Source organism: Mustela putorius, unplaced genomic scaffold (assembly GCF_011764305.1).
Source record: "Mustela putorius furo isolate JIRA1106 unplaced genomic scaffold, ASM1176430v1.1 tig00000275_pilon_pilon_pilon, whole genome shotgun sequence".
Taxonomy (NCBI): Eukaryota; Metazoa; Chordata; class Mammalia; order Carnivora; family Mustelidae; genus Mustela; species Mustela putorius.
Window position 1 is genome coordinate 7,978,863 of NW_025421341.1, and position 26,095 is coordinate 8,004,957.

Here is a 26,095-nt window from a genome sequence, read left to right on the forward strand (position 1 = left end):
ATCTCTGTCAAATAAATAAATAAAATCTTAAAAAAAAAAAACCCAACACTCTAATCATCTTCAAAGTTACTTTATGTCCATTTCAAAAGAAATTTAATAAAACAAACAATCTGTCTTGGAGGTTAAAATTAGCAGTATAGGGGCTCCTGGGTGGCTCAGTAAGTTAAAGCCTCTGCCTTCAGCTCAGGTCATGATCCCAGGGTCCTGGGATCAAGACCCACATCGGGCTCTCTGCTCAGCGGGGAGCCCGCCTCCCCCTCTCTCTCTGCCTGCCTCTCTGCCTACTTGTGATCTCCGTCAAATAAATAAGTATAATCCTTTAAAAAAATTAGCAGTATAAATAAAAGCATTTATGTCAAAGAATGCATCCCTTCATAATCGCATATCTAATCTATTTTCAAAATAAAGTTGAACTATCACAAACACCCAAAAGCAACTCCAAACAAAAAGTACCCCCCACAACTGAAGTATTGTTGAAGGTGGTCCAACCTACAAGAGAGGTATATACCATAAAGTAACAGACAAGAAACTCATGTCTGTCAAGAAGTCACCCCAGAGTCCAGTTTCTCTCACAAGAGTAAAATGAATAAAAACCTGACTCAAATTGATTTATGGGACCACAGATTATTTTCTTCTACCCAGACTGTCAAACAAACTATCAGGCAACTATCAGAAAATAATTCAGGTAAAATTTCAAAGCCAATCCTTACAATTACATATCACATTCACAAGTGCGTATTAGTTTAGGTTGCATGTTTACAATTCTTGTTTGTGACTATAGAGAGAAAAAAATTTTCTTCCTATGGATAATTTCACAAACAGACAAAATTTCTACAGCATATCTCATGCCATACACTAAAATCATTTCCAGATAAATTAAGGAGCTAGCATTAACATACTTTTTTACTATTTTGAAGAACTCTTTTCCTAACCTTGACATTGGGAAATCTGTATTCTAAAGCAAGATTTTAGCCTAGAAGACACAGCAAAAAAGGACACCGATAGCTGAAAATGTCACCCAGCAGTTAAGAGACACTAGAGAAAATATTCACAACAGATAGACAAGAAAAACCAAGGGGCACCTGGGTGGCTCAGCCAGTTAAGTGTCTGCCCTGTTCAGTGTAGGTCATGATCCCAGGGTTCTGGGATCCAGCCCTGCATAGAGCTCCCTGCTCAGTAGAGAGCCTGCTTCTCCCTCTCCCTCTGCTGCTCCCTGTGCTGTACTCTGTCAAATAGATAATTAAAATCTCAAAAAATAAATTTTTCAAAATAAGATACATAGAAAATGGGAAAAGGATATAAACATAAAATATAAACGTAGTAGGGGTGCCTGGGTGGCTCAGTTGTTAAGCAGCTGCCTTCAGCTCAGGCCCTGAGCCCAGGGTCCTGGGACTGAGCCCAGCAGAGGGCTCCCTGTTCAGCGGGGTGTCTGCTTCTCCCTCTCTCATTCCCCTTGCTTGTGTTCCCTCTCTCACTGTCTCTGTCAAAGAAATAAATAAAATGTTTAAAAAATATATGTAAACGCAGTAGGTCAGTAGTAGCCTAATGTCACACCACAATGCCTACCTCACTTCATCTCATCACGTATGCATTTCGTCATCTCACATTACCACAAGGATGAGTACAGTAAGGATCAAGTGAGATCACATTCACATGACTACATTATAGTATATAGTTATAATTGTTCTATTTTATTATTAGCTATTATTGCTAATGTCTCATTGAGACTAATTTACAAATTAAACTTCACCAAAGGTATATAAGTATAGAAAAATAAACACAGTATATATAGGGGTTTAGGGGTTCAGTACTATCCACAGTTTCAAGGATCCAGTGGCGGGGGGGGGGTGGTCTTAGAACATATCCCCACAGATAAGAAGGGAAAACTGTATGAAGATTGACTCCTCCAACAATTTTCAACTAACCTTATTATCAGTTAATATCTTTAAAAAGATCAATAAAGAGGGGCGCCTAGGTGGCTCAGTGGGTTAAGCCGCTGCCTTCAGCTCAGGTCATGATCCCAGAGTCCTGGGATCGAGCCCTGCATCGGGCTCTCTGCTCAGCGGGAAGCCTGCTTCCGCCTCTCTCTCTCTGTCTGCCTCTCTGCCTACTGCCTACTTGTGATCTCTCTCTCTGTCAAATAAATAAATAAAATCTTTAAAAAAATAAAAATAAAAATAAAGATCCAGTCTGAGGAAAAGAGATGCCAGGAAAGAGAATGGGGCAGGAAAATGGTTGAGAGGCCCTTTGGTTTAAGGTTGGCCCCTAACACTCAATAGTATTTACTGTACTTGCTACTGAAGATGCTAACAACAACAACAAAAAGTTTTTATCTGGAGAAATTAAGATAATCTAAATCTACCTAGGATCAATAAAACAGTATCAGCCTCTTCTATCTCCAACAACAGATGCATATGTAGTAAATGAAAATGCCATTTTAATTTTATTTTAAAGATTCTATTTCAGGGAAAGTACATGCGTGCACGCACACACAGGAGGCGGGGGCAGAGGAAGAGGGACAATCAGCCTCAACCTGGGGAGGAGCAGCCCCAATGCTGGCCTGATCCCAGGACTCCAAGATCACAACCAAAGGTGAAGTCAGATACTTAACTGGCTGAGTCACCCAGGTGCCCCCAAAATGCCACTTTTCAATAATTTGCCTTATTTAAATCATTTTTCTGGTGTCAGAAATTACTTACGCTTTAGAGTTAAAGGAGAAAAATAATGAAACTCACCTGTCCAATGACTTTGAGTTTAATGTATTCTCCCTCCTTCTTATCCCCCAAGTCCTCAGTTGAAGGTTTTGCCTCCTGAAAGAAAAGTATATTTAAAGATAAAAGTTCCTATATGCTGTTTTTTTAATGAAGATTTTATTTATTTGACACAGAGACCGAGACAGTGAGAGAGAGAGAGAGAGCGCACAAGCAGGCAGAGCGGCAGGCAGGCAGAGGGGGAGAGAGAAGCAGGCTCCCCGCAGAGCAAGAAGCCTGATGCGGGACTCAATTCTAGAACCCCGGGATCATGACCTGAGCCAAAGGCAGCTGCTTAACCAGCTGAGCCACCCAGGCATCCCTGCATATGCTATTTTAATTACTTACTTAATGAGTACCCATCTCTCTGAGTACAAAATTTGCACTTAAGAATATAAAAATCATTATTTTCTCTGCCACGCAAATTAAGGGGAAAAGTCCTAATTACGATCTGAAACACAACTGTGCTAGAAATCAAAAAGGAGATCTCTTTTATTATAATATACTACAGTAACAGTTCTAAAACCTCACCATATATAGGAATCACCTCAAGGACTTTTTTTTTTTTTTTAAAGATTTATTTATTTTATTTATTTGACAGAGGGAGAGATCACAAGTAGGCAGAGAGGCAGGCAGAGAGAGAGAGGAAGGGAAGCAGGCTCCCTGCTGAGCAGAGAGCCCAATGCGGGACTCGATCCCAGGACCCTGAGATCATGACCTGAGCCGAAGGCAGCGGCTTAATCCACTGAGCCACCCAGGCGCCCCACCTCAAGGACTTTAAATGCCTGCTGGGCCCCACTTCCAGCTTTTTATTCAGTAGGTCTGGGCTAAGGCTGTAATTTGCATTTCTAATAAGTTACCAATTGGTGCTATGCTGCTCTGCAAAGGAAAAACCTAGAAACCACAACCCAGTCAACTCCTATTAGTCTGAAGCAGCTTGTTCTCCATAAACCATAAAATATTCTGAATCCAAGATTCTCTTCTCATAGCCTATCGGAAGTTAACTACTCCAGTTGCAAAACTGTACCCCGAAATATAAATAAGCCAAATTAGCATAAGAAAATCTATTTGGGAAGAAAAATTAAAGAGTATATTAGCCTAATGTACTCTAGAGTCAAATCAGTTTTATAGCATCTACTTATTTTAGACTATCTGAACCAATCTATCCAATTTTAAAAGATTAGGTTTGGCTGAAAAAACTTAGGGGGAATAAGTAGAATAAGTAAAAAGTACAGCATAGGTAGGAACAGGAAAGAAGAGACAAAATTTGAAACAAGAAAAGAGGGTTATAAAATAATTTTGGGGGCGCCTGGATGGCTCAGTTGGTCAAGCCACTGCCTTTGGGTCAGGTCATGATCCTGGAGTCTGGGAATGGAGTCCCGCATCGGGCTCCCAGCTCCACAGGGACTCTGTTTCTCCCTCTGATCTTCGCCCCTCATGCCTGCTTGCTCACACTCTCGCTCTCTCTCAAATGAATTAAAAAAATAATAATAATCTTTAAAAATATTAAAAAATAAAATAATTTCAAATGAAGGGATACTGAAATGAAAATGAAGTTAATACAATAAATTAGTTAAAACAATTTCATCATGAAGTACCTAAGAAAAGCAAGCCACGGAAGTAGTTTGGAAATTTTTAGTCAATGTGTTAAAAATAGCTTTCCTGGATACCTTACCTTAATTTGGCCACCGAATTAGCCACTTACTTAAATATATTCTCGTTAAACATGTAATAATTTCTGTTAATCCACACTTTTTTTTTTTAAAGATTTTATTTATTTATTTGACAGAGAGAAATCACAAGTAGACGGAGAGGCAGGCAGAGAGAGAGGAAGGGAAGCAGGCTCCCCGCTGAGCAGAGAGCCCGCCGCGGGACTCGATCCCAGGACCCTGAGATCATGACCTGAGCCGAAGGCAGCGGCTTAACCCACTGAGCCACCCAGGCGCCCCAATCCACACTTTTTAAAAGAATAGACCAACTACGTTGTATTTTACAACCAAAATAACAGGGGCCACTATAACCTGTATATCTCGTGCCAGTAACTTAAAATTCCAAGTCTTTGGGACGCCTTCAGCCCAGGTCATGATCCCAGGGTCCTGGGATCAAGTCCCACATCCAGCTCCTTGCTCAGCAGGGAGCCTGCTTCTCTCTCTGCCTCTGCCTGCCTCTCTGCCTGCTTGTTCTCTCTCTCTCTCTCTCTGACAAATAAATAAATAAATAAAATCTTAAAAAAAAAAATTAAAAGCCTTCAACATTCAAAACTTAACAGAACATAATAAACTGCAAGTAGCTTTTAACTTTAAGATCCAGGATAGAGTCCAGGGAAATGCTTAGACTTCAGAATTGAGTTCGTCAGTGTAAATCCTTGCCCGTTTTTCATTCTGCAGTACGTTCACCACTTGCTGACTACCGCGTATTTTGACAGCAGACAAAATGAACCTGCTTTAGTGAGACAATATTTCACTTGAAAACTAGATGACTGTCTTTAAATAGTCTCACCACCACCTTTCTATGAATTTATATTCATAGAATATATGAATATATATATTGCTTCGTCCCTTAAGTATCTAGAGAGGATAAGGACAGTTTATTCCATGCAGTGAAGAGCAATAAAGAGCCATGAAACCCTGAGTTCTGCGGAACTGAGGAAAAGGCGTGTTAGGAAGCGGTTGTCTGAATTAACACAAAGGAGGAGAATCCCCACCCCCCGCCCGCAGCAGCAATTCATCGGCACAATGGGAGTGATTTTGCTCCAGTTTCTTAGCTAAGATAGCTGTAGAGGCTACTAAAGGACAAAAGAGTTCTTTCCCCTCCTCCAATGCCTCGTCCACCCTGCTTTTCTAAAGCACAGCTTCTCGGACTGGATAACCACGTCTATCTAAAAGCATTAACAGCTCCCAGTACTTTAAGGCCTAGAACCAAACTCCACAGCATCGAATCCAGATCCTCCGTTACAAACTCAAATTCTCATTTCTCCCTCACCACTTGCTTTACAAACCTGAGGATTTGCGGAAACTGGACTATCTGCTATTCCCCAACTAAGTCCATCAGCATGCTTCTACCTTCAGCCCTGTGTGGTTCCAGTTTCCTTTATCTAGAATGTATATCCTCCCTCAGACCCTCCTGAAATCACCTCACAGAAATCCAACCCACACATCATTTGAAGTCCAGTATTAAAAAACCAAACCTCCTCCAGAAACCACAGCACCCCCTAACCTTCCAACTGGGCCTACTATTTTCCTTTCATGCTTGTATTTGCAATTTCTTCATCTCTCATGGCATTTATTTTCAATCTTAAAATACTCCCCCTTCAACCATTTTCTCCAGTTGTCCTCATCTTTTTCTTCAAACTTCTTAGGTCAGTACTTAGCACTAACTGCCTCCACTTTCACCCTTAACCCACTATCGTCTGGTTTATACATCACCATTCCACTTGACACTGCTCTCACCAAGGTTCCAGTTTGACGCCTTATTACTAAATCCATCAGACAATTTCAAATCTCACCTTTAACTCTACAATAAATACTGATGACTTCTTCCTTGGAAACTCTATACCTTTGGCCTCCAAGGTTCCACTCTCTCCTTATCTTAACTAATTCCTTAAATGCTGGGTCTCCTCTAGATCCCAAGTTCTCAATCCTCTGCTTTGTTCTCCCTCAGTGACCCATGATTCCAAACACTTTTCAGATACAAATGACTCAGTCATCCTCTCCAACCAGACAACTTTTCTGAGTTTTACACTCATTTATCCAAGCACTCGGCCATCTCCACTTTGGATGTTCCATGGGTACCTGAATATAAGTATCTAAAACTGAATGCATTATCTCTAACTCCTCTCCTAGTTTTAACTCTCCTTCCTGAAAACCACAATTAAAAAAAGAAAAAGAATTCCTCCTGGAGTCCCAATTACAATAAATGGTTACCACACACTCAACTAACTGCCCCAAAGAGAAACTCATGTGTCATCTGTGGCCATTCTGCCTCTCTTAAATCTCACAGTTAATCTTCATCCTTCTGACAATGTTATCTGTTGGTGGCTCTCAAGTTTATCCTTCTCTCCATTTCACTGCTTTATTTCAGGTACTCATTGTTGCACATGAATATTACTACAACAGATGCCCCCAGTCTTCCTCCCTTCAATTCTCCAAATACCACCAGAGCCATCTCAAAAATGCAATCTGATTTGCCCAGAATCTTCAATTCGAAGTCCTTAGCTGACACACAAGTACATGTACTTGTACTTGTACATACAAGTTCATGTACTATTCTCCTACCTCTCTTGCTAGTATCATTTGCTCCGCAATTTGATCTCTAATTCCTTACACATGGCACCCTCTACCCTATCTCCACCATCTCTGTACACGTTAATCATCTCTGCTTAGAACACCCTTTCTTACCCTCTTTCAATACCACTCAGGCATCACGTCCTACAAAAATGATTTCTCTAATCACCCTCTTAAACATTCCCATAATGCTTAATCTATTAATTTTACTTTTATCTATTAATGCTTACTTTTATCTGTAATAACCACATATTTGCATATCTGTATCTTCAACCAGATTCTGAGTTCCCTCACTGGCATACTTCACTCACTCTTCACTGTATTTCTGATCAAGCACAATGCCTGAGACTTTGAAGATATTCAATATGCTTGTTAAATAAATTAATGTTTTCTATGACAGTTTTGTCTTGACTTCCCTACAAGTTTACAAGGAAAGGACCCAAAGTTTTTTCATCTTTATCATCTTTGTAATGCCAGGCAAATACTAGGCAGTTATTCAAAGCCTGCTGAATAGAGTTAACAACATTATTTTCTGTATCATACCACAAAATCTTACTAATGCTTCATACCTCTACTGTACACAATAGTCACAACAAGTAAAAACACTTTCAGTTTTTTGTATTCGACAGTTGGAAATAAAAGATAATTCACTTCAACTGCATAAGAACATGTGAACAACTAGGATACGAAATTTTCAAAAATAAGCCACCCGTTTCCCTAGTCACTACATGTTGGTGATCTCTTCCAACTCTGCAGCACTATGGCAATGTCATCTGTACCACTTGTTTAACAGCCTCATGCTTGCCTAATGCAGTCATCCAAATTTTCATGTATGTTTTTTCTTTTGACAAACTCGTCTGAAAAACAAGAAGATCTTGGGGGTAAGAGGCCAAAGATCATCCCCAGTGATCTCAGTGTCTTTTGCGTGTCTTCTTTCCTTCTCTTCCCTGTAAAAAAGCAGCCAATACAGAATGGTATGGCACACTAGTCACAAAAACAGTGAAAGTATTCATTCAGCACCGGGTGTGGGACACTAGGTCATCAGGGAAAAGAGAACCCCGGAGAGGACTGGTTGATTTGGCTAGATAGGATACACAGTCCTAGAACAGAAGAAACTGTTAATGGAAAGAAAACTAAATATATGAACAAAATCAAAGAGAGGAACCAGAAAACTCTAAATTTTCAGATCTGTGTCATCCAGGGCCTGAACCACGGTAACTGGAATGGTAGAGGAATTTACCAGGCACAAGGCACTACCAGCTCTTCCTTCCAAGACACAGAGGGAACAGCTTGAAAATAGAAGATGGCTGGATTTGGAAAGAGAACTAGACTGGAAAGAACAAAAAAACCAACAAATGTCTGAAATTCATGAGAAGAATTTTACTGTGCCATTTCAAAGTCAAAAGAAAAAGAACTCTGATTAGAAGTATTGGCAATCAGAAAGAAAGAAACAAAGGAAAGAGAAAAAAAAGCAGCATTGGCAATCAGTATGTTGACAATTTAATCTCATGAAGGGAGCATCATACTTAACTACCTCCAATTTGTCAATGATCCTTCGAGCAATACAAGAATTGCCCATTCTTGGGGGTGGGAGATGAGAGAAGGAGCAGGAATCCTGGGGAAATACATATTTACTCTTATCTGATGACATTAACAAATCTTCATTTTTTAAGGTGTGATAACAGTATTGTAACAGTATTTTTACTGTTTTTACAGTATTTTTAAATGTGTAACAGTATTGTCAAAAGGAAAAGTTCTTCTCTTTTAGAGAGATACATATTGAAACATTTACAGATGAAATGATATAATGTCCACCATTGCCTTCAAAATATGAGGAGTGAACTGGAGCAGTGCAGATGAAATAAAATAGGCCAGAAGACCGGTATATGAGTACATTACACACATATTAAAGTTTCCATAAAACCTTTCACAGAAAATGCATTCACTCAAAGTTTCAAAAAAAAAAAAAAAAAATCTCTAAACTCTAAACCATAGGTCTGACTATAATACCTCAGTTTATTTCATTTTATTTCTTTATGAAAAAAGTCCAACACGGTAAGCTGGATAATTCTAATACTTACATCCATTATTAAAATATACAAAACACAAAGCACCTGAGTGGCTCAGCTGGTTAAGCCTCTGCCTTCGGCTCAGGCTCAGGTCATGATCCCACCGTCCTGGGATTGAGCCCCAAACTGGGCTCCCTGCTCAGCCTCGGGGTGTGTGTGTGTGTGTGTGTGTGTGTGTATAACCCAAATTACAATAACATCATCTCCCTCCTATTTCAATGGATTTACCACAATTCTAAAAATACAAAAATAAACATACACTTTTAGTTTCACACTGCATATGTTCAAACTTCAGGCACAGTACTGGAGATTTGTAATGAAACCAACCAGACCCAGGCCCATAACTTCAAGGTTTAAGTCAAGCTGTCCAGACACCAGATCCTCTGCAAATTTACATTCAACCCTACAACTGTGATTAAACAGTAGATATGCAACTTCTCAGGAACTAAAAATACAATTGAAAATCACACTGGTTGTGTAAAACTACTCTTCGAGCCTAGACTAAGGACCCTAGGCAAAGCCTGTAACAAACTGCCTTGACTGTATACAAAAGTCCCAGCAAACAGATTTAGAGGTATGGCAGACATTGCTGATTAACTATTCAACATCCTTTTCCCCCTTTTTCCTTACAAAGGGAAGACTAGATTTGCCCAGCTAAAAAACGTATTTCTCAGTGTCTCATGGCCACGTGACATAGTGCTGGCCAAAAGGATAAAAGGTGACAGACTTTGTTAGCACATACTTTTCCCCTTTGCTCCATCCATCCCTTTCTCCTGCCTGGAACAAAGACACAAAGTTACTTCTTTGTGCCCACAGGAGACAGGCATGAGAGTGAAGACATTTGTTATGGATGGGGGAAAAAGGAGTATGAAGGCATTGTGGAGCTGCCTTAGTAGGCCTGAACTAACTACTTATGTCCAGACTTCCTGTTTCATAAGAAAAATGAGCTGCTACTTGTTTAATGTACTATACATCAGGTTTTCTGTTACTCAGCCCAAAAGAAATCCAAGCAGACATAGAAGGTACTGCTTTATATTAAAAACAGAACCGGGCGCCTGGGTGGCTCAGTGGGTTAAGCCGCTGCCTTCGGCTCAGGTCATGATCTCAAGGGTCCTGGGATCGAGTCCCGCATCGGGCTCTCTGCTCAGCAGGGAGCCTGCTTCCTCCTCTCTCTCTGCCTGCCTCTCTGCCTACTTGTGTTCTGTCAAATAAATAAAAATTAAAAAAATCTTTAAAAAAATAAAAATAAAAATAAAAATAAATAAAAACAGAACCTAGAAAACTACCTCAATATGCATCAAGAGTAGAATAAGTCAGGTGTGGTAAAGTTATACAATGGAATGCAATTTAACAATGCAATTTAATAACCTACAACTATGCACAATATCGACAAATCTCCAAATAATGCTGAGCAAAAGAAGTCATACACAGAAGTACACCCCATATGACTCCCATTTATGTAACATGGTAATATATAAAAACAGGTAAACTAATCTAGTAGTCAGGCCAGTGGTTCTTTTTTTCTTTTTCTTTTTTTTTTTTTTTTAAGATTTTTATTTATTTATTTAACAGACAGAGATCACAAGTAGGCAGAGAAGCAGGCAGAGAGAGAGGAGGAAGCAGGCTCCCAGCTGAGCAGAGAGCCTGATGCGGGGCTCAATCCCAGGACCCTGGGATCATGACCTGAGCCGAAGGCAGAGGCTTTAACCCACTGAGCCACCCAGGCGCCCAGGCCAGTGGTTCTTAACCTGAGTACTAGCTGCATGGAATACGTTCACTTTGTGAAAATCCAGCAAACTGTAAATGTGTGTGTGTGTGTGTGTGTGCGCGCGTGCGCACGCGTGCACACGCATCTTTGGTAAAACTGTGAAGAATAACTGGGCCTAAATATTGAGAACAAGAGTCCAGCAAACAGAACTCCACTTTTCCTTCAGAGTCCCATTAGCTCAGTAAAGACAATGGAATGCAAAAATAATGGTCAAAATAAAAAGGTGTAACAAATACAATGTATCCTAAAATAAACTGAAGTTATGTTGTAGGAATATCCACAATTTAAACTAGTAAGGGGCTACCTGGCTGGCTGAGTCAGAAGAGCATGCAACTCTTGGTCCCAAGGTCATGAGTTCAAGCCCCACATTGGGTACAGATTACTTAAATTAATTTTCTTTTTAAATTTAACTGTTAAAGTGCTCAATAACAGGATGTGTGACATACCCACATGACTTTTTTAAGGAAGCAGAGTATCAGAAAATGACCTCCCAAAACTCACTTTAAGAAAATTCTAAAATGGGATACTAAACCTATCTTCGAGGAAATTATCCTTAACAATCCCAAAGTCCTGGAAAAAGCAAATGACTTGATCTTAGAGATAAAGTTACCAGATCTACTGCTAATAGAAATAAAGATCAAGAAATGTAAAGGGGGTGCCCGTGTGGCTAAGCTGCTTAAGTGTCTGCCTTGGGCTCAGGTCAGGATCCCAGGGTCCTGGGACTGAGCCCCACAAATCAGTGGGGAGCCTGCTCCTCCCTCTCCCTGCTGTTTGTGCTCTCTCTCACATGCACGTGCACACGCTCTCTCTCAAAATAAATAAATAAGTAAAATCTTAAAAAAAAAAAAAGAAGGGAATGTAAAAACATCATGAAAACTACTCCATGACAACCAATCCTTCCTCAATAAGGAAGAAACATCATGGAGGCCGAAAGAGGAGGAGGAAGATACCAGCTGCTTCAAGTTTTTGAAGCAGTCTTCCAATTCTAGGGCCTAGAATGGTGCCTAGTACATACTGACATTCTATAAATACCTGTTAAGTGAACGAATCTGACCACTTATTCCTTCAAAAACTTACTAAGTATCCAGTCACTGTGCTGGGCACTTCAGGAAAAAAGAATGAATAAAGCCCGATTCCTGACCCTCAAAAGCAGTCTAATGGAGAGAGACACTTAAGTAAATAATTGTAACACTATATATAAAAGCTATAATAGAGACATTTTCAGCTTTCCTGGCAATATCATAACCAATGAATGAGGTTTATCCCAGGTGAAGATTACTGCTAAGGGGGCTAACAAATAAAGACATATTTGACAACTGCTTTATAGTTCTGAATTTGAACTATTCAACTAACCTTCATCACTACTCTAACCAGTTTTCAAAAACAATTAAATATTGTTTTGGTGACATTTTATTTGCAATATTTTACTATAACCTGTATGGCTGCAACATCCACTAGCAGCAACTCATGTCTATCACAAAGAGAGACTGTATTGTATCAGTCCTCTCTTGGGGCATGGAATGCTTACTGTATGTATCAGGAACTACATGCTCAAGTCATAGCTGCAGTTTACCAATCTTATTATGTGATATAAATAGTAGTATACATAATTATGAATTTTAATATATACCCAATTCATCATATTCTCATGCCATCTCAAGCTAACAGTAAGATCAATAAACATCGACAATAAGGAAGAGACAAAGAATACTGAAGGGGAATAATGCTATCCTGACAGAAGAAATACCATTAATGTGGTTGATTAAAGATAACTGTAAATTCTTTGTTACTGTTCCCATTGAGAAATGAAATCTAAATGCCTTTTCCTTGTTGACTATAGTTAATAATACTGTATTGCATATTTGAAAATTGCTAAGAGATTAGATCTTAAGTTCTCATTACAAGAAAAAAAACTGTAAATGAGTGGTGATGATTGTTAAGTAGACATATTGGAGTGATCAACTCACAATATATACACAAATAAATCATTATGCCGTACACTGGAAGCTAACATGTTATATGCCTATTATATCCCCCCAAAAAATAAATAAATGTCTTTCCCTTGAATTTGGGCTGGCCTTAGTGATCTGCCTGACCAAGAGAATGCAGAGGTCACCTCCAAGGCTAGGTCCTAAGAAGCTTGAGGGTTCCACACACAGTTCTCTGGGAACAGTCACACTCTTGTGAGCCCTGAGCCACCACAGATCAATATCCTAAAGTTCCTATGTTGTACAAAACACATGATGAAACCCCTCAGAGAGGCCTTGTAACTTTATGAAGAGCCCATCCATTTCAGCCCCTGACCATTAATCCCAGCTAAGGCCCCGTGACACACCAAGTCCAGCCCATAGAGCCCCGCCCAAATTGCAGCTAGATGAGCAAAATATGAAACTGCTGATTTAAGTCACTAAGTTTTGATGCAGGTTGTAAGATACCAACAGATAACCAGAATTACACAATGCTTCCAAATCCTTGACTAAAAGGAAAATAAAAGAAAATCATTCAGATTCTCTCTGAGGTGGGAGTGGAGAGAGTGAACCTGCTTATAACAGACGGTTAGCATTTCAAGTAAATCAGTCATCCAATTATTACAAATCAACAGACCTGAATTAAAGACCTGAAGTTCATGCTGCCTTTGATGACTTGGGCATGGGTGAGAAGGAGGGGAACACTATAAACCTGAATACAAGCGAGGAAGGGAAAATATTTGTACGAGTTACCCATACCCATTTTGATAGTGAGCTTCTGGTTCTATATTAAGTGCTTAGATTTTGCTGCAAGGTGAAACCAGGCTAAAGGAGAGCACCCAATGAGATCTATTATTGGTTAAAGGTTACTCTTTATCCTTTTTGAGGGATCATGGAAGCTGATGAAAGCTATAGGCCCTTTCTCGCTAATAATTAATTAATTAATTAATTTAAAAAAAATTTTAAAAACACGTGTACAGATACAAAACACCATACAATTTCAATGCATTTTTGGCCCTTAGGGTCCATGAAATTTGGGCATAGAACCTGTTTTAGAGGATTATTCAGTAATGGTTCACAAATCCACTATATAATTATAAGAAAGTATTTCACTCAAATTTACAAAATAATTTCTCACTCATCAATGGAGGATCCAGCAATTCAAGTCTTGTTTGATTTTAATGTCCACCTATTTTTTTATCTAAAATTGTTATTCAACTGCAACAGCTTAGCCCAGGCAACAAACTTCTGAGAGGTGCCTCAGAAAATGTATCCTTCTAAAAAGATCTTGGTTTAAGTTAGTATTACCTTTTGGGGACAGTGCTTCAGTCTCATGCTGCTGATATTGCACAGTAATAACTTGAGATTCTTACTCCTGCTCATAAGCTTCTTAAGGGTAAGAGTTCAGCTTCATGTCACTTTAAATCCTCAGCACCCAGCACTGATATTGTAGAGGGTCTTAATTAATAATGATGCTGGTCAAACAGACTGGAGCAACAGTTCTCAAACTTTTTGGTCTCATGACTCTTGTATACTCTTAGAAATTATTTAGAACCCCATAAAGCTTTTGTTAGGTTGGTGATATTTATTGAGGTTTACAGTATCAGACATTGAAACTGAGAAATGTTTTTAAGTATTCATTAATTCATTCAAAAATAACAATAAACCCACTATATATCAGCAGATAAGATTTTTATTGAAAATAAAAATATTTGAAAATATTTTTCAAAACTAAACAAGTGAGAACAACACTACTTTGCATTTTTTGCAAATCTTTTATGTCTGGCTTATAATAGAAAGCTGTGGGATTTTCACATCCGCTTCTACATTTCAATCTGTTGTGATATCACAGGTCATGTTAGTGCTTAGAAAACACCAGTGAACATTCATGAAAGGATGACAATGAAAAAGACAAATAATTACTAGTATTATCATGAAAATAGTTTTGACCTCAAGGACCTTCTAAAAAAGAACATCTGTCCATCTATTAGTGTACCAAGTCCGTTATTTCTTCTTTCGTGCCTCTCTTAATGACTGGAATTCAAACTGAAGCAATAAATTCTACAATTTAATTTATAATTCTGTACATTGCTCTTTCATCAGACTATGACAAATTTCAACATGCTTCTTAACATCAAAATAAAAGGCTGATGAAACTAAGCATTTACCTGTTCTTTCCCCGGTAACCAAGTAAACAACTATCCAGGGAGATACTTATAATGCCACTTATAATTCCCATACCAATTTGGGAATTAATCTAGACTGTTAGTTAAGAAGATCCATCCAAAACTAATCTAGATTATGATTAAGCTTTAAAAATATCAATGTACATTTACCCAATCGTACAAATCCACAAAAAGCCTCACTTGCTCTCATCCAGTGGTACAAAACTGAACCTGGTTGAAAACCAGGGGAATAACTGTGTTCAATTCAAAAGTTCAAGTACATTAGGAAGTTGAATGAAAAACAAACTTTCTAGATAACTATCACGAAACAAGCAAAAGATCCAAAAAGACTTAAAAGTCAAAGTCATCTGAGCAAACAAAACAAAGTCCAGACAAAAACCTTATGAATTAAAAACTAGCTTAAACATAGTTAACTGAAGAAGGATGAGGAAGAAAAACTTACCAAGCAAAAGCGAACACTCCTGATCGAGTGCAAATCCCAAGTAAATTCTTGATGCTAACACTGAGATGGAAGACTCTGCCATTATAGACCGCTTTCTCTGAATATTATGCAACTGCTCTACATACACGAAGTTTTCCCATCCTTTCCCTCAAAAGCATCAGTCAGCTTCAGGTTAATGTGTAGATGAAATGTTTTCTGTTGCTCTAGCAGTTTTGCTCTACTTTGTTTCTCGGTTATTCTGAGTGCTCTCTTACAACTGGAGAGTTGCTGAACCAATCCCGAGTAAGAAATGTTAAAGTACAAGAAAAGAGGCGACAGCTCTGCACCACCACACGGAAAAAGACTAAGCGGAGCAGCGGCTGCCCTGCCCTAGCTGCGATCCGAACAGAAAGCAGCTTTTTAGGTTCCCAGCAAACACCAGACGTCTCCCGCCCCCATGTCCCCACTCCTGGGCTACCTAAACACCGAAAACCAAAAAGTGGAGTCCACCCGCTTTTCAGGGCCAGAGAGTCTCCGGGCTGGGATCCTCTCCCGTTACATAACTGGGGCCTAGCGCCCTGCTCCTGCAGTCAGCCCCTAGGACAGAGAGACGGACGTGTTCCCCGGGGACCCTCTCAGGGAGGTGGACGCTGGGCTCTGCACCTGGTCGACCCCGGAAAAAGAAGGGGGGACGACTCGAGCGAGGCCGCAATCAGAGACGCTGGGGCACAGGGGGTGATGAACAGGCCCGGAGAGGAGCAGGGCGGCTCCTGGAGGCCCGCCGCAGGCCCCGGCGTCTCCGACACTAAGTCCACTCCCCTCCCTCTCGGGCCGAGTCCCCACCGGCCGCCCCCTCCCCCATTCCGCGCTCCCCTCCCCCGCGTCTCCATCCCCGGCCCCAGCCGAGAGGCAGGCGGACCAGCCGAGTAAGGCCTCGGCCACGGCCAAAGGACCGCTCCCAACCCAGCACCTGGTCAGACATGGTGACGGTGGCTTCACCCAGGGTCTCCGCACAGCAGCGGCCTCGGGTAGGCAGAACCTCGCTCCGGGGTTTACAAATCCGTCTCTCTTCCCCACAGCACAACACCGCGGCTGGAGGGACTTCCGCCACGCCCTGCGTCACTTCCGCTACGCGTTGGGAGGAGGGATGGGGAAAAGAGGAAAGGAGAGGCGGGAAAACGGGTGGGGGAGCTGCCCCGGGGCGAGAGGGCCCTGGAGCTGCTTTATTGGTGGTCGCTCGGGTGAATGAACAACAGTCTCCTCAGCTCCACTGAGGAGTAGACTTTTCGCCTCCGCCCGGAGCCTGCTCTCCAGTGGAAAAGTTCCCGGTCTTAGTGTTTGGAAACACACTAACAGCCACACTCCTGCCCCTCTGACACCTCGTTTTCGAAAGCTGAGCCAAGAGGTTTCTATTGTCTCTTCCTGGCCTTGCTCGTAAACTTCCCCAAGGACATTAGATTGAATACCAGTGCTTTTTACCATACAGCTAACTTTTGATTAACCAGCCACCCTGCCCAACTCATAACCTCGATTTTAAAAAAATTTTTAAAAAGATCCCATTGGACGCGATCTTGATGGCTACTGATGAAAGAGATTCTTGGGAAAGATTTAAACCAGTAAGGAGGAAGTAGTAATTCTGACCTTGCTTTAAGTTAAAGAATGATCCTTGTATGACTTCTTTAAAATACAATGGCCCTGCTGGCAGAAGGGTAGGAGATAAGGATTTAGACAAATGAAATAGAATTGAGATTCTGGAAATAATAAGCCCTCACACACTGATTAATTTTCGACAAGAATATCAAGACAATTCAGTGGTGAAACTCACGAAAAATTAACTTGAATGGATCAAAGGCCTAAATGTAAGAGCCAAAACTACAAAACTCTTAGGAGAGGGGGCGCGTGGGTGACTCAGTCAGTTAAGCAAGGGACTCAATTTTGCTCAGGCTACGTTCTCAGGGTTGTGAGATAAAACCCGAGCACAGTCTGCTTGAGATTCTCTCTCTCTCCCTCTCCTGCTCCCTCTGCCCTTCCCACCTGCACTCTCTCTCTAAATAAGTTAATTAAATCTTAAAAAAAAAAAAAACTCAGGAGAAAACATAGGCAATAAGTCTTCTTGGCCTTTGATTAGGCAATGGATTCTTAGATATGACACCAAAAACACAAGCAACCAAAGAAAAATAAATTAAACTTCATCGAAATTAAAAACTTCTGTCTTTTGTGTTGAAAAAAATATAAAGAATGAAGAAAATATTTGCAAGTAACATATCTGCTAAGGATCTAATAGAATACACAAAGAACTATCACAATCCAGTCATAAAAAGATAATACAATTTTTAAATGGACAAAAGATCTGAATAGACATTGCTCCTAAGAAAATGTGCAAATGGACAAATGGATAAGAAAAATGTTCACCATCATTAGCCATCAGAGAAATGCATATTAAAACTACAATGAGGGGTACCTGTGTGGCTCAGTCGAGTGAGCTTCCAACTCTTGATTTCGGCTCAGGTGGTGTTCCCCAGGTCATGGGATGAAGCCCCATGTGTAGCTCCCCACTTAGCAGACAGTGTGCTTCTTTCCCTCCTTCCCTTCCCCCAGCTGAACTGTGCACATGGATGCTGTTTCTCTCTCCATCTTTCTCTCTGAAGTGAATAAATTAAAACACACACTATACACAATGAGATATTATTTCAGGCCCACTAAAATGTCTGTAACCAAAAAGACAGATGACAATAATTTTTGACAAAGATCTGGAGAAATTGGAACTCGTATACTGCTAAGCGGGAACATGAGCTGCTTTGGACATTTCCATGCTACCCAGGGCGGAGTCCCTACAGTGTTATTTTGCATTCCCATCATAACTTAAACGGAAATTCTCACAATGTCCAGAGACATTGATGTCCTACAAATGAAGGAGGAGAATGTCCTCAAATTTTTTACAGCAGAAACCCACTTAGGGGCAACCAACCTTGACTTCCAAATGCAACAGACATCTACAAAAGGAAAAATGATGGTATCTACATATACACCTGAAGAGAACCTGGGAGGAGCTTCTGCTGGCAGCTCTTGCCATTGTTGCCATTGAAAAGTCAGCTGATGTCAGGATCATATCATCCAAGAACACTAGCCTTTGAGCTATGCTTAAGTTTGCTGCTGCTGCTGCTGCTGCTGCTGCTGCTGCTGGAACCACTCCTATAGCTGGAAGCTTCACTAACCAGATCCAGGCAGCCTTCTGGAAGCCCAGACTTCGAGTGGTTACTGATCCCAGGGCTGATCACCAGCCTCTCTCAGAGGCATCTAATGTCAACCTTCCTACCACCACTCTGTCACACGGACTCTCTCCCCTGAGCTATAAGGACATTGCCATCCCTTGCAACAAGGGAGCTCACTCAGTGCGTCTTGTGCCGTAGATAATGACTGGGAAGTTCTGCGCATGCGTGGCACCATTTCCCATGATCACCCGTGGGAGTCTGTGCCTGAGGAGATTGAAAAGGATAAGCCGGCCTGCTGAAACGACTATGACCAAGGAAGAATTTCAGGGTGAATGGACTGCTCCAGCTCCTGGATTCACTGCTACTCTGCCTGAGGCCGCAGACTGGTCTGAAAGCGAGCAGGGGCCCTCCGTGCCTGGTCAGCAGCTCCCTCCCGGGGACTGGAGCCCTCAGCCGGCCACTGAAGACTGGTCCGCAGCTCCCACTGCTCCGGCCACTGGATGGGTAGGAGCAACCACTGAGTAGTCTTTTTTTTTTTTTTTTTAAGATTTTATTTAGTTATTTGACAGACAGAGATCACAAGCAGGCAGAGAGGCGGGGAAGCAGGCTCCCTGCTGAGCAGAGAGCCCAATGCAGGGCTGGATGCAGGGCTGGATGCAGGGCTCCATCCCAGGACCCTGAGATCATGACCTGAGCCGAAGGCAGAGGCTTAACCCACTGAGCCACCCTGGTGCCCCACCACTCAGTGGTCTTAAGTGCTCTTTCACAGCAAACAAAGGGGATAAAAGGTTAACAGAAAATAAACAGATTCTAAAAGTTAAAAAAAAAAAAATCAAAGGCTTTGGAAAATATTCTGGCAATTCCTCACAGTGTTAAAGTAACCATGACCCAGCAATTCTGATAGATATATATCAAGATAACGGATAAAATACATCCGTTCGAAAACATGTACACAAATATTCACAGCAGCATTATCCATGATAGCAAAAAAGTGGAAACAATTCAAATGTCAACTAACTTATGGATAAACAAAAGCAGAATATACATACAATGTGGAAGACCCTTGAAAATATTATGCTAAGTTAAGGGAAACAGCCACAAAGTATGGTTCTATTTATATGGTATGTCCAAAATAGGCAAATCTACAGACAGGAAGTAGATTACAGGCGCACCTCAGAAATATTGCAGGTTTTATTCCAGATCACTGCAATAAAGTGACTATCACAATAAAGCTAATCAAATAAATTATTTAGTTTTCCAGTGCATGTAAAAATTGTTTACACTAAAAAAAAATTGTTTACTCTACACTAGTAGTCTATTATGGGTACAGTAGTATTGTATCTTAAAAACAATGTACATATCTTAATTTTAAAATATTTTATTGCAGGGTGCCCGAGTGGCTTAAACGCCCGAGTCGTTTAAGCACCTGCCTTTGGCTCAGGTCATGATCCCAGAGTCCTGGGACTGAGCCCCCCATCCAGCTCCCTGCTCAGTGGGGAGTCTGCTTTTCCCTCTGCCTGCTGCCCTGCCTGCTTGTGTTCTCTCTCACTTTCTCCGACAAATAAATAAAATTTAAAAAAATAAAAATTTAAGGGGATCCTGGATGGCTCAGTCACTAAGCGTCTGCCTTCAGCTCAGGTCATGATCCCAGGGTCCTGAGATCCAGCCCGGCATCAGGCTTCCTGCTCAGTGGGAAGCCTGCTTCTCCCTCTCCCACTCCCCCTGCTTGTGTTCCTTCTCTTACTCTCTCTCTGTCTGTGTCAAATAAATAAATAAAATCTTTTTAAAAATAAATAAATAGGGGCGCCTGGGTGGCTCAGTGGGTTAAAGCCTCTGCCTTCCGCTCAGGTCATGATCCCAGGGTCCTGGGATCGAGCCCCACATCGGGCTCTCTGCTCGGCGGAGAGCCTGCTTCTCAATCTCTTTCTGCCTGCCTCTCTGCCTACTTGTGATCTCTGTCTGTCAAATAAATAAATAAATAAACCTTTAAATAAATAAGTAAGTAAATAAGTTTTAAAATAAATAAATAAGAAACATTGATTCACTGAGTTTTGTAGACCTCCTAAATGTTGACACATTTCATTATAAAATATTTAACAATCATATTATTTTCACAGACTCATCACAAAATATCTTCAATAATAGTCATTATTTTTAGACTTATCAGAAAAAAACTTTTATTCATCACTGTCGAATTCACAATGATGAACATAAGTTTCCCGAAATGGTAATTTTTGCATAAAACCTCAGATTTTTGTCATTTACAACAAATACTGGCAATTGTTTTGTTAGACTTATTTGTTCATTTTTTTGAGAAAATATCTGCTACATGTCTAATGATTATTGGCCTGCCATTTGTTCTATCACTTAGAAACAGTGCTCCTTTTATTTAAAGTGGCTAAATCAACTTGTAACTCAATCTTTTATGTACTTTTCCTGGAGATAGCCATCTTATGGAGAATAAATAGCTGCATTTCTTTATATAGAATATTTTTTAAATGTTATTCAAGCACTGACATTTAATAAAATTAGTGTTTTTGTGCCCTACTGCTGCTATAACAAATTTCCACAAACTTCATGGCTTACAAGAACACAGTTTATCATTTTACAGCTCTGGAAATCAGAAGTCAAGGTGTTGCAGTGCTACATTCTTTCTGGAGGCTTGAGGGGAGAATTCCTTTTATTACCTCTTTTAGTTTCTGGAGGCCACCTGCGTTTTTTGGTTTATGACCCCTTCCTTCATCTCCAAGGCCTGATGGATATTTAGCAACTACCTTCTCACCCCTACCCACTTCCCTCTCCCTCTCCTCCTCACCTTCTGCTGTGGCCACATCTGCTTCTCTGACTCTGACCCTTCTGTCTCCCTTCTCTAAAAACCCTTGTGATGACACTGAACTATCTAGGTTATTCAGGATAACCACCTTATCTCAAGATCCTTAATCACAGGAAATAAAGCTTTGCTTGACCTTTAAAAAAAAAAAAAAGATCCTTAATCACACCTACAAAATCTTATTTACCTATATGTAAGGTAACATATTCACATATTTCAGGGAGTGAGAAGTGGACATGTTGGGACACCTGGGTGGCTCAGGTGGTTAAGCATCTGCCTTCAGCTTAGGTCATGATTCCAGGGTCCTGGGATGGAGTCCCACATCGGGCTTCTTGCTCAGCATGGAGACTGCTTCTCCCTCTGTCTGCTGCTCCGTCTCTTGTGCGCTGTCTCCCTCTCTCTCTCCATAAATATATAAAATCCATAAAAAAATCTTTTAATTACAAAAAGTAATATATCTTATTTTTCCCCTCTTCAAAAAACCCAGTTCATCCCAAATTATATACGAAATCAATGGTCTATTTCATTTCTTTTAAAGGTTTTGTTTATTTATTTGAGAGAAAGAGATAGAGAGCATGAGCAAGGTGGAAGGGCAGAGGGAGAGGGAGAAGCAGACTCCCTGATGAGCCTGTTGGGGTATTCGATCCAAGGACCCTGAGATCATGACCTGAGCTAAAGGTAGACACTTAACCGACTGAGCTACCCAAGCACCCTAGTGAATTATTTCAAAGACAGTAATCTGATTGTACATCTTCAACAGGAGATAATCTAGGAACAAAATGTGTAAACTTTCAATGAAGTTAATATTAATAATAATATTAGTATTGTTATTCTGAAGCTATTATATATCAAGTATAGAACAAAGCATATAAATATTTTAAATCTATAGAATCAGTAGGATGCTACCCCCTTTTTATTTCCTGATACTGCTTGTTTGTACATTCTCTATTTTTTCTTCAACAGTCTTATAAGATGTGTATTAATTTTATTAGTCACCTAAAAAAAAACACTTTTGCTTTCTTAATTCTCTATATTGCAGGTTTATTGCTATTTTTTTCTGCTTGTATGCCATTTTTTCCTGATTTTTTTGCTTTTAATTTGCTTTCTTTAGCTTTTTGAGATTAATACTGAGATCTGATTTTTAACCTTTTTCTCTAATAAATATATGTATTTTTATTTCGTATTATTTTTTTAAGTAGGCTCCATACCCTGAGTAGAGCTCAACACGGGGCCCAAACTCATTACCCCAAGATCAAGACATGAACCAAAATCAAGAATCAGATGCTTAACTGACTTAGCCACCCAGCACCCCTAAATATATATGTTTTTAGAAATAAATATTTGGGGAGGAGGAAAAAAAATAAAGGTAAATATTTTACTCTAAACATAGCTTCAGCCTCATCCCACAAAGTTTGAAATATTATATTAATATTTTCATTATTAGTTATTTCAAGAAGGAGACATCTTGGGATAAAGCAAAACTATCACTTAAAAAACACAGTAGTAGGGGTGCCTGGGGGGCTCAATCATTAAGGGTCTGCCTTTAGCTCAGGTCATGATCCCAGGGTCCTGGGATTGAGCCCTGCATCAGGCTCCCAGCTTGGCAAGGAGCCTGCTTCTCCCTCTCCCTCTGCTTGTGTGCTCGCTCTCACTGTGTCTCTCTCTGTCAAATAAATAAATAAGATCTTTTTTTTAAATAAATAAGATCTTTAAAAAATTAAAATAAATAAATAAATAAAATGAGATGAATCTACCAACAGCATTTTTCACAGAAGTAGAACAAACAATCTTAAAATTTGTTTGGAACCACAAAACGCCCTGAACAGCCAAAGCAATTTTAAAAAACAAAATGGAGGTATCCCAGTTCCAGACATCAAGTTACGTTACAAAGCTGTTGTAACCAAAACAGTATGGTACTGGTGCAAAAACAGAACATAAATCAATGGAACAGAACAGAAAACCCATAAATAAACCCAAAATTATATGGTTAATTGATCTTTGACAAAGGAGGAGAAAGAATATATAATGGGAAGAAAACAGTTCCTTCAAGAAATGGTGTTGGGAAAACTGGACAGCTACATGCAAAAGAATGAAAGGGGACCACTTACTTACACTGTAACACAAAAGTAAAGATGGATTAAAGACCTAAATGTGAGACCTGAAACCATAAAAATCTTAGAAGAGAGGGCCATTTGGGTGGCTCAGTCAGTTAAGCATCCAACTCTTGATTTTGGTTTAGGTCATGATCTCAGGGTCTCCAGATCTAGCCCCATGTCAGGCTCTGTGCTTAGCAAGAAATCTGCTTGAGATTCTCTCCCTCTTCTGCCCTTTCCTCACTCTCTCTCTCTCTCAAATAAATAAATAAATCTTAAAAAAAAAAAAAAACCTGAAAGACAACACAGGCAGTAATTTCTCTGACATTGGCCATAGCAACATTTTTCTTGCCTCCATATGTCTCCTGAAGCAAGGGAAATAAAACCAAAAATAAACTTGGGACTGCATCAAAATAAAAAACTTCTTGGAGGGGGTACCTGGGTGGCTGAGTCATTAAGTGTCCAACTCTTGATTTTGGCTCAGGTCATGATCTCAGGGTCATGAGGTCAAGCCCCATGTCAGGCTCTGTGCTTAGCCGGGAGTCTGCTTGAGAGTCTCTCTCCCCCTCTCCCTCTGCACCCCACTCCAAACTAAATAAATTTTTTTTTTACAAAAGCTTCTTGGGGCACCTGGCTGGCTCAATCAACAAAGTACGTGACTCTTAATCTTGGGACGTTACTTTTGAGCCCCACACTGGGTGTAGAAATCACTTTTTTAAAAATCTGCACAGCAAAGGAAACAATCAATACTAAAAGGCAACCTACCGAATGGGAGAAGATATTTGCAAATGACATATCTGATATGAATAAATATGCCCATTTTTAAAATTATCTAGTTTTAAAAGTGAGCTGTATTTAGTGGAGGCAGGAGGAATTATATGATTTATGTTTCTATGGGGAAAGAAAACTGCTGCTAAAGTACTACTATTACTGTTACTAACAACAGCAAACACCATTCGTAAGACACTTTCTTAAGCTGAATCAATTATTTTATTTAATATTCACAATGACCCTAAGAAATAAGTCTATAATAACACTGTTTGCAGATAAGCAAAATGGAGTATAGTTTAAGTAAGTAACTTGTCTAAGAGCCCATAGACAAAAAGATAAAATTTGAAACCAGGCAATTTGGCTCCAAAGTCCATTATCTTAACCCACTATGCCAAGTCATCTGAAATATAGTATAAGTAATTATATTTCTATAATATACATATATTCATATAATTTATATTTATGTCATAAATAAGTTATTTTATATACTATAAGTAATTATATTTATATACTATGAATAATTTCTGTATGTATCATATATAATACAAATATATAAATATCATATATAAGTATGTTTTATATATAAGTATTTATTTATATATAATATACATATTTTATATATATTGTATTAAGTAATATACATATAAAATATGTATATTATATTTATTAAAGCATATACATTCAGAATATGTATATTATCATCTTTTTTCTTTTTTCTTTTTATTTTTTTTCTTTTTAAAATGATTTTATTTATTATTTGACAGAGAGAGACACAGTGAGATAGGGAACACAGCAGGGGGAGTGGGAGAAGGAGAAGCAGACTCCCCACAGAGCTGGGAGCCTGACACGGGGCTTGATCCCAGGACCCCGGGATCATGACCTGAGCTGAAGTCAGACGTTTAATCACTGAGCCACCCAGGCGCCCCCAGAGTTTACAATCTTGTACATAAAACTTTTGTTTTTTTTTAGCTTTTAATTTGGAAAGAATTATAAATTCACAGGAAGTTGAAAAGACAGTATAGAGAGGTTCCATATACTCTTTATTCCCCTTCCCCAATGGCTACATCTTATGTAACTACAGTAAGATTATCAAACCCAGGAGCTTAATATTGTTACAGTATATTTATATGGCGTGATGACATTTTATCACATATATAAATTCATGTAAAAACCACCCTGATGAAGACACAGACTATTTCATCACCACAAAGATCATCTTTATGCTCTTCCTTTATAGTAGTTGTCACCCCCATCCCATCTCTAACCCTTGTGAACCACTAATTTGTTTTCCATCTCTATATCTTTGTCATTTCAAGAATGTTATATAAATGGAATTATAAAGTATGTGATCACTTTTATCTGGTAGTTTCATGGGAAGTCCCCAGTTCTTGCCCCTTTCTTATTTTTAAAAAATTTTTAATTTAAATTCAATTAACATTTAATGTATTATTTGTTTCGGAGTACAGGTCTATGATTCATCAGTCTTATATAATAACCAGCACTTGTTATAACATATATCCTCCCCGATGTCCATCATCCAGTTACCCCATCACTCCACTCCCCCCCATTAACATGTAATTTATATTTATATTTATAAATATGTATATAAATTTATAAATATAAATATAAATGTAATATATAAATCTATGGGTTTTTTGTTTTGGAGGGTTTTTTAATAGATTTTATTTATTTATTTATTTGATTGAGAGAGAGAAAGCATACAAACGGTGGAGAGGGGCAGAAGG

The 26,095-nt window shown here is 39.6% G+C and overlaps 1 protein-coding gene and 1 pseudogene across 1 annotated transcript in view; one reads left to right on the forward strand and one right to left on the reverse strand.

Annotated features, from left to right (window-relative positions):
- Window positions 1-16,579, reverse strand: part of SUMO1 (small ubiquitin like modifier 1) — a 28,404-nt gene extending 11,825 nt beyond the window's left edge. Inside the window, exons 1-2 of the mRNA XM_004764175.3 lie at window positions 16,415-16,579; window positions 2,736-2,810 (exon numbers count right to left, since the gene is read on the reverse strand). Of these exons, the coding sequence (XP_004764232.1) occupies window positions 2,736-2,810; window positions 16,415-16,426 (87 nt within the window). The 5' untranslated portion in view covers window positions 16,427-16,579. The remainder of the gene's footprint in view (window positions 1-2,735; window positions 2,811-16,414) is intronic.
- A 1,746-nt stretch (window positions 16,580-18,325) lies between these two features.
- On the forward strand, window positions 18,326-19,181 carry LOC101681469 (annotated as a pseudogene).
- The last annotated feature ends 6,914 nt before the right edge of the window (window positions 19,182-26,095 follow it).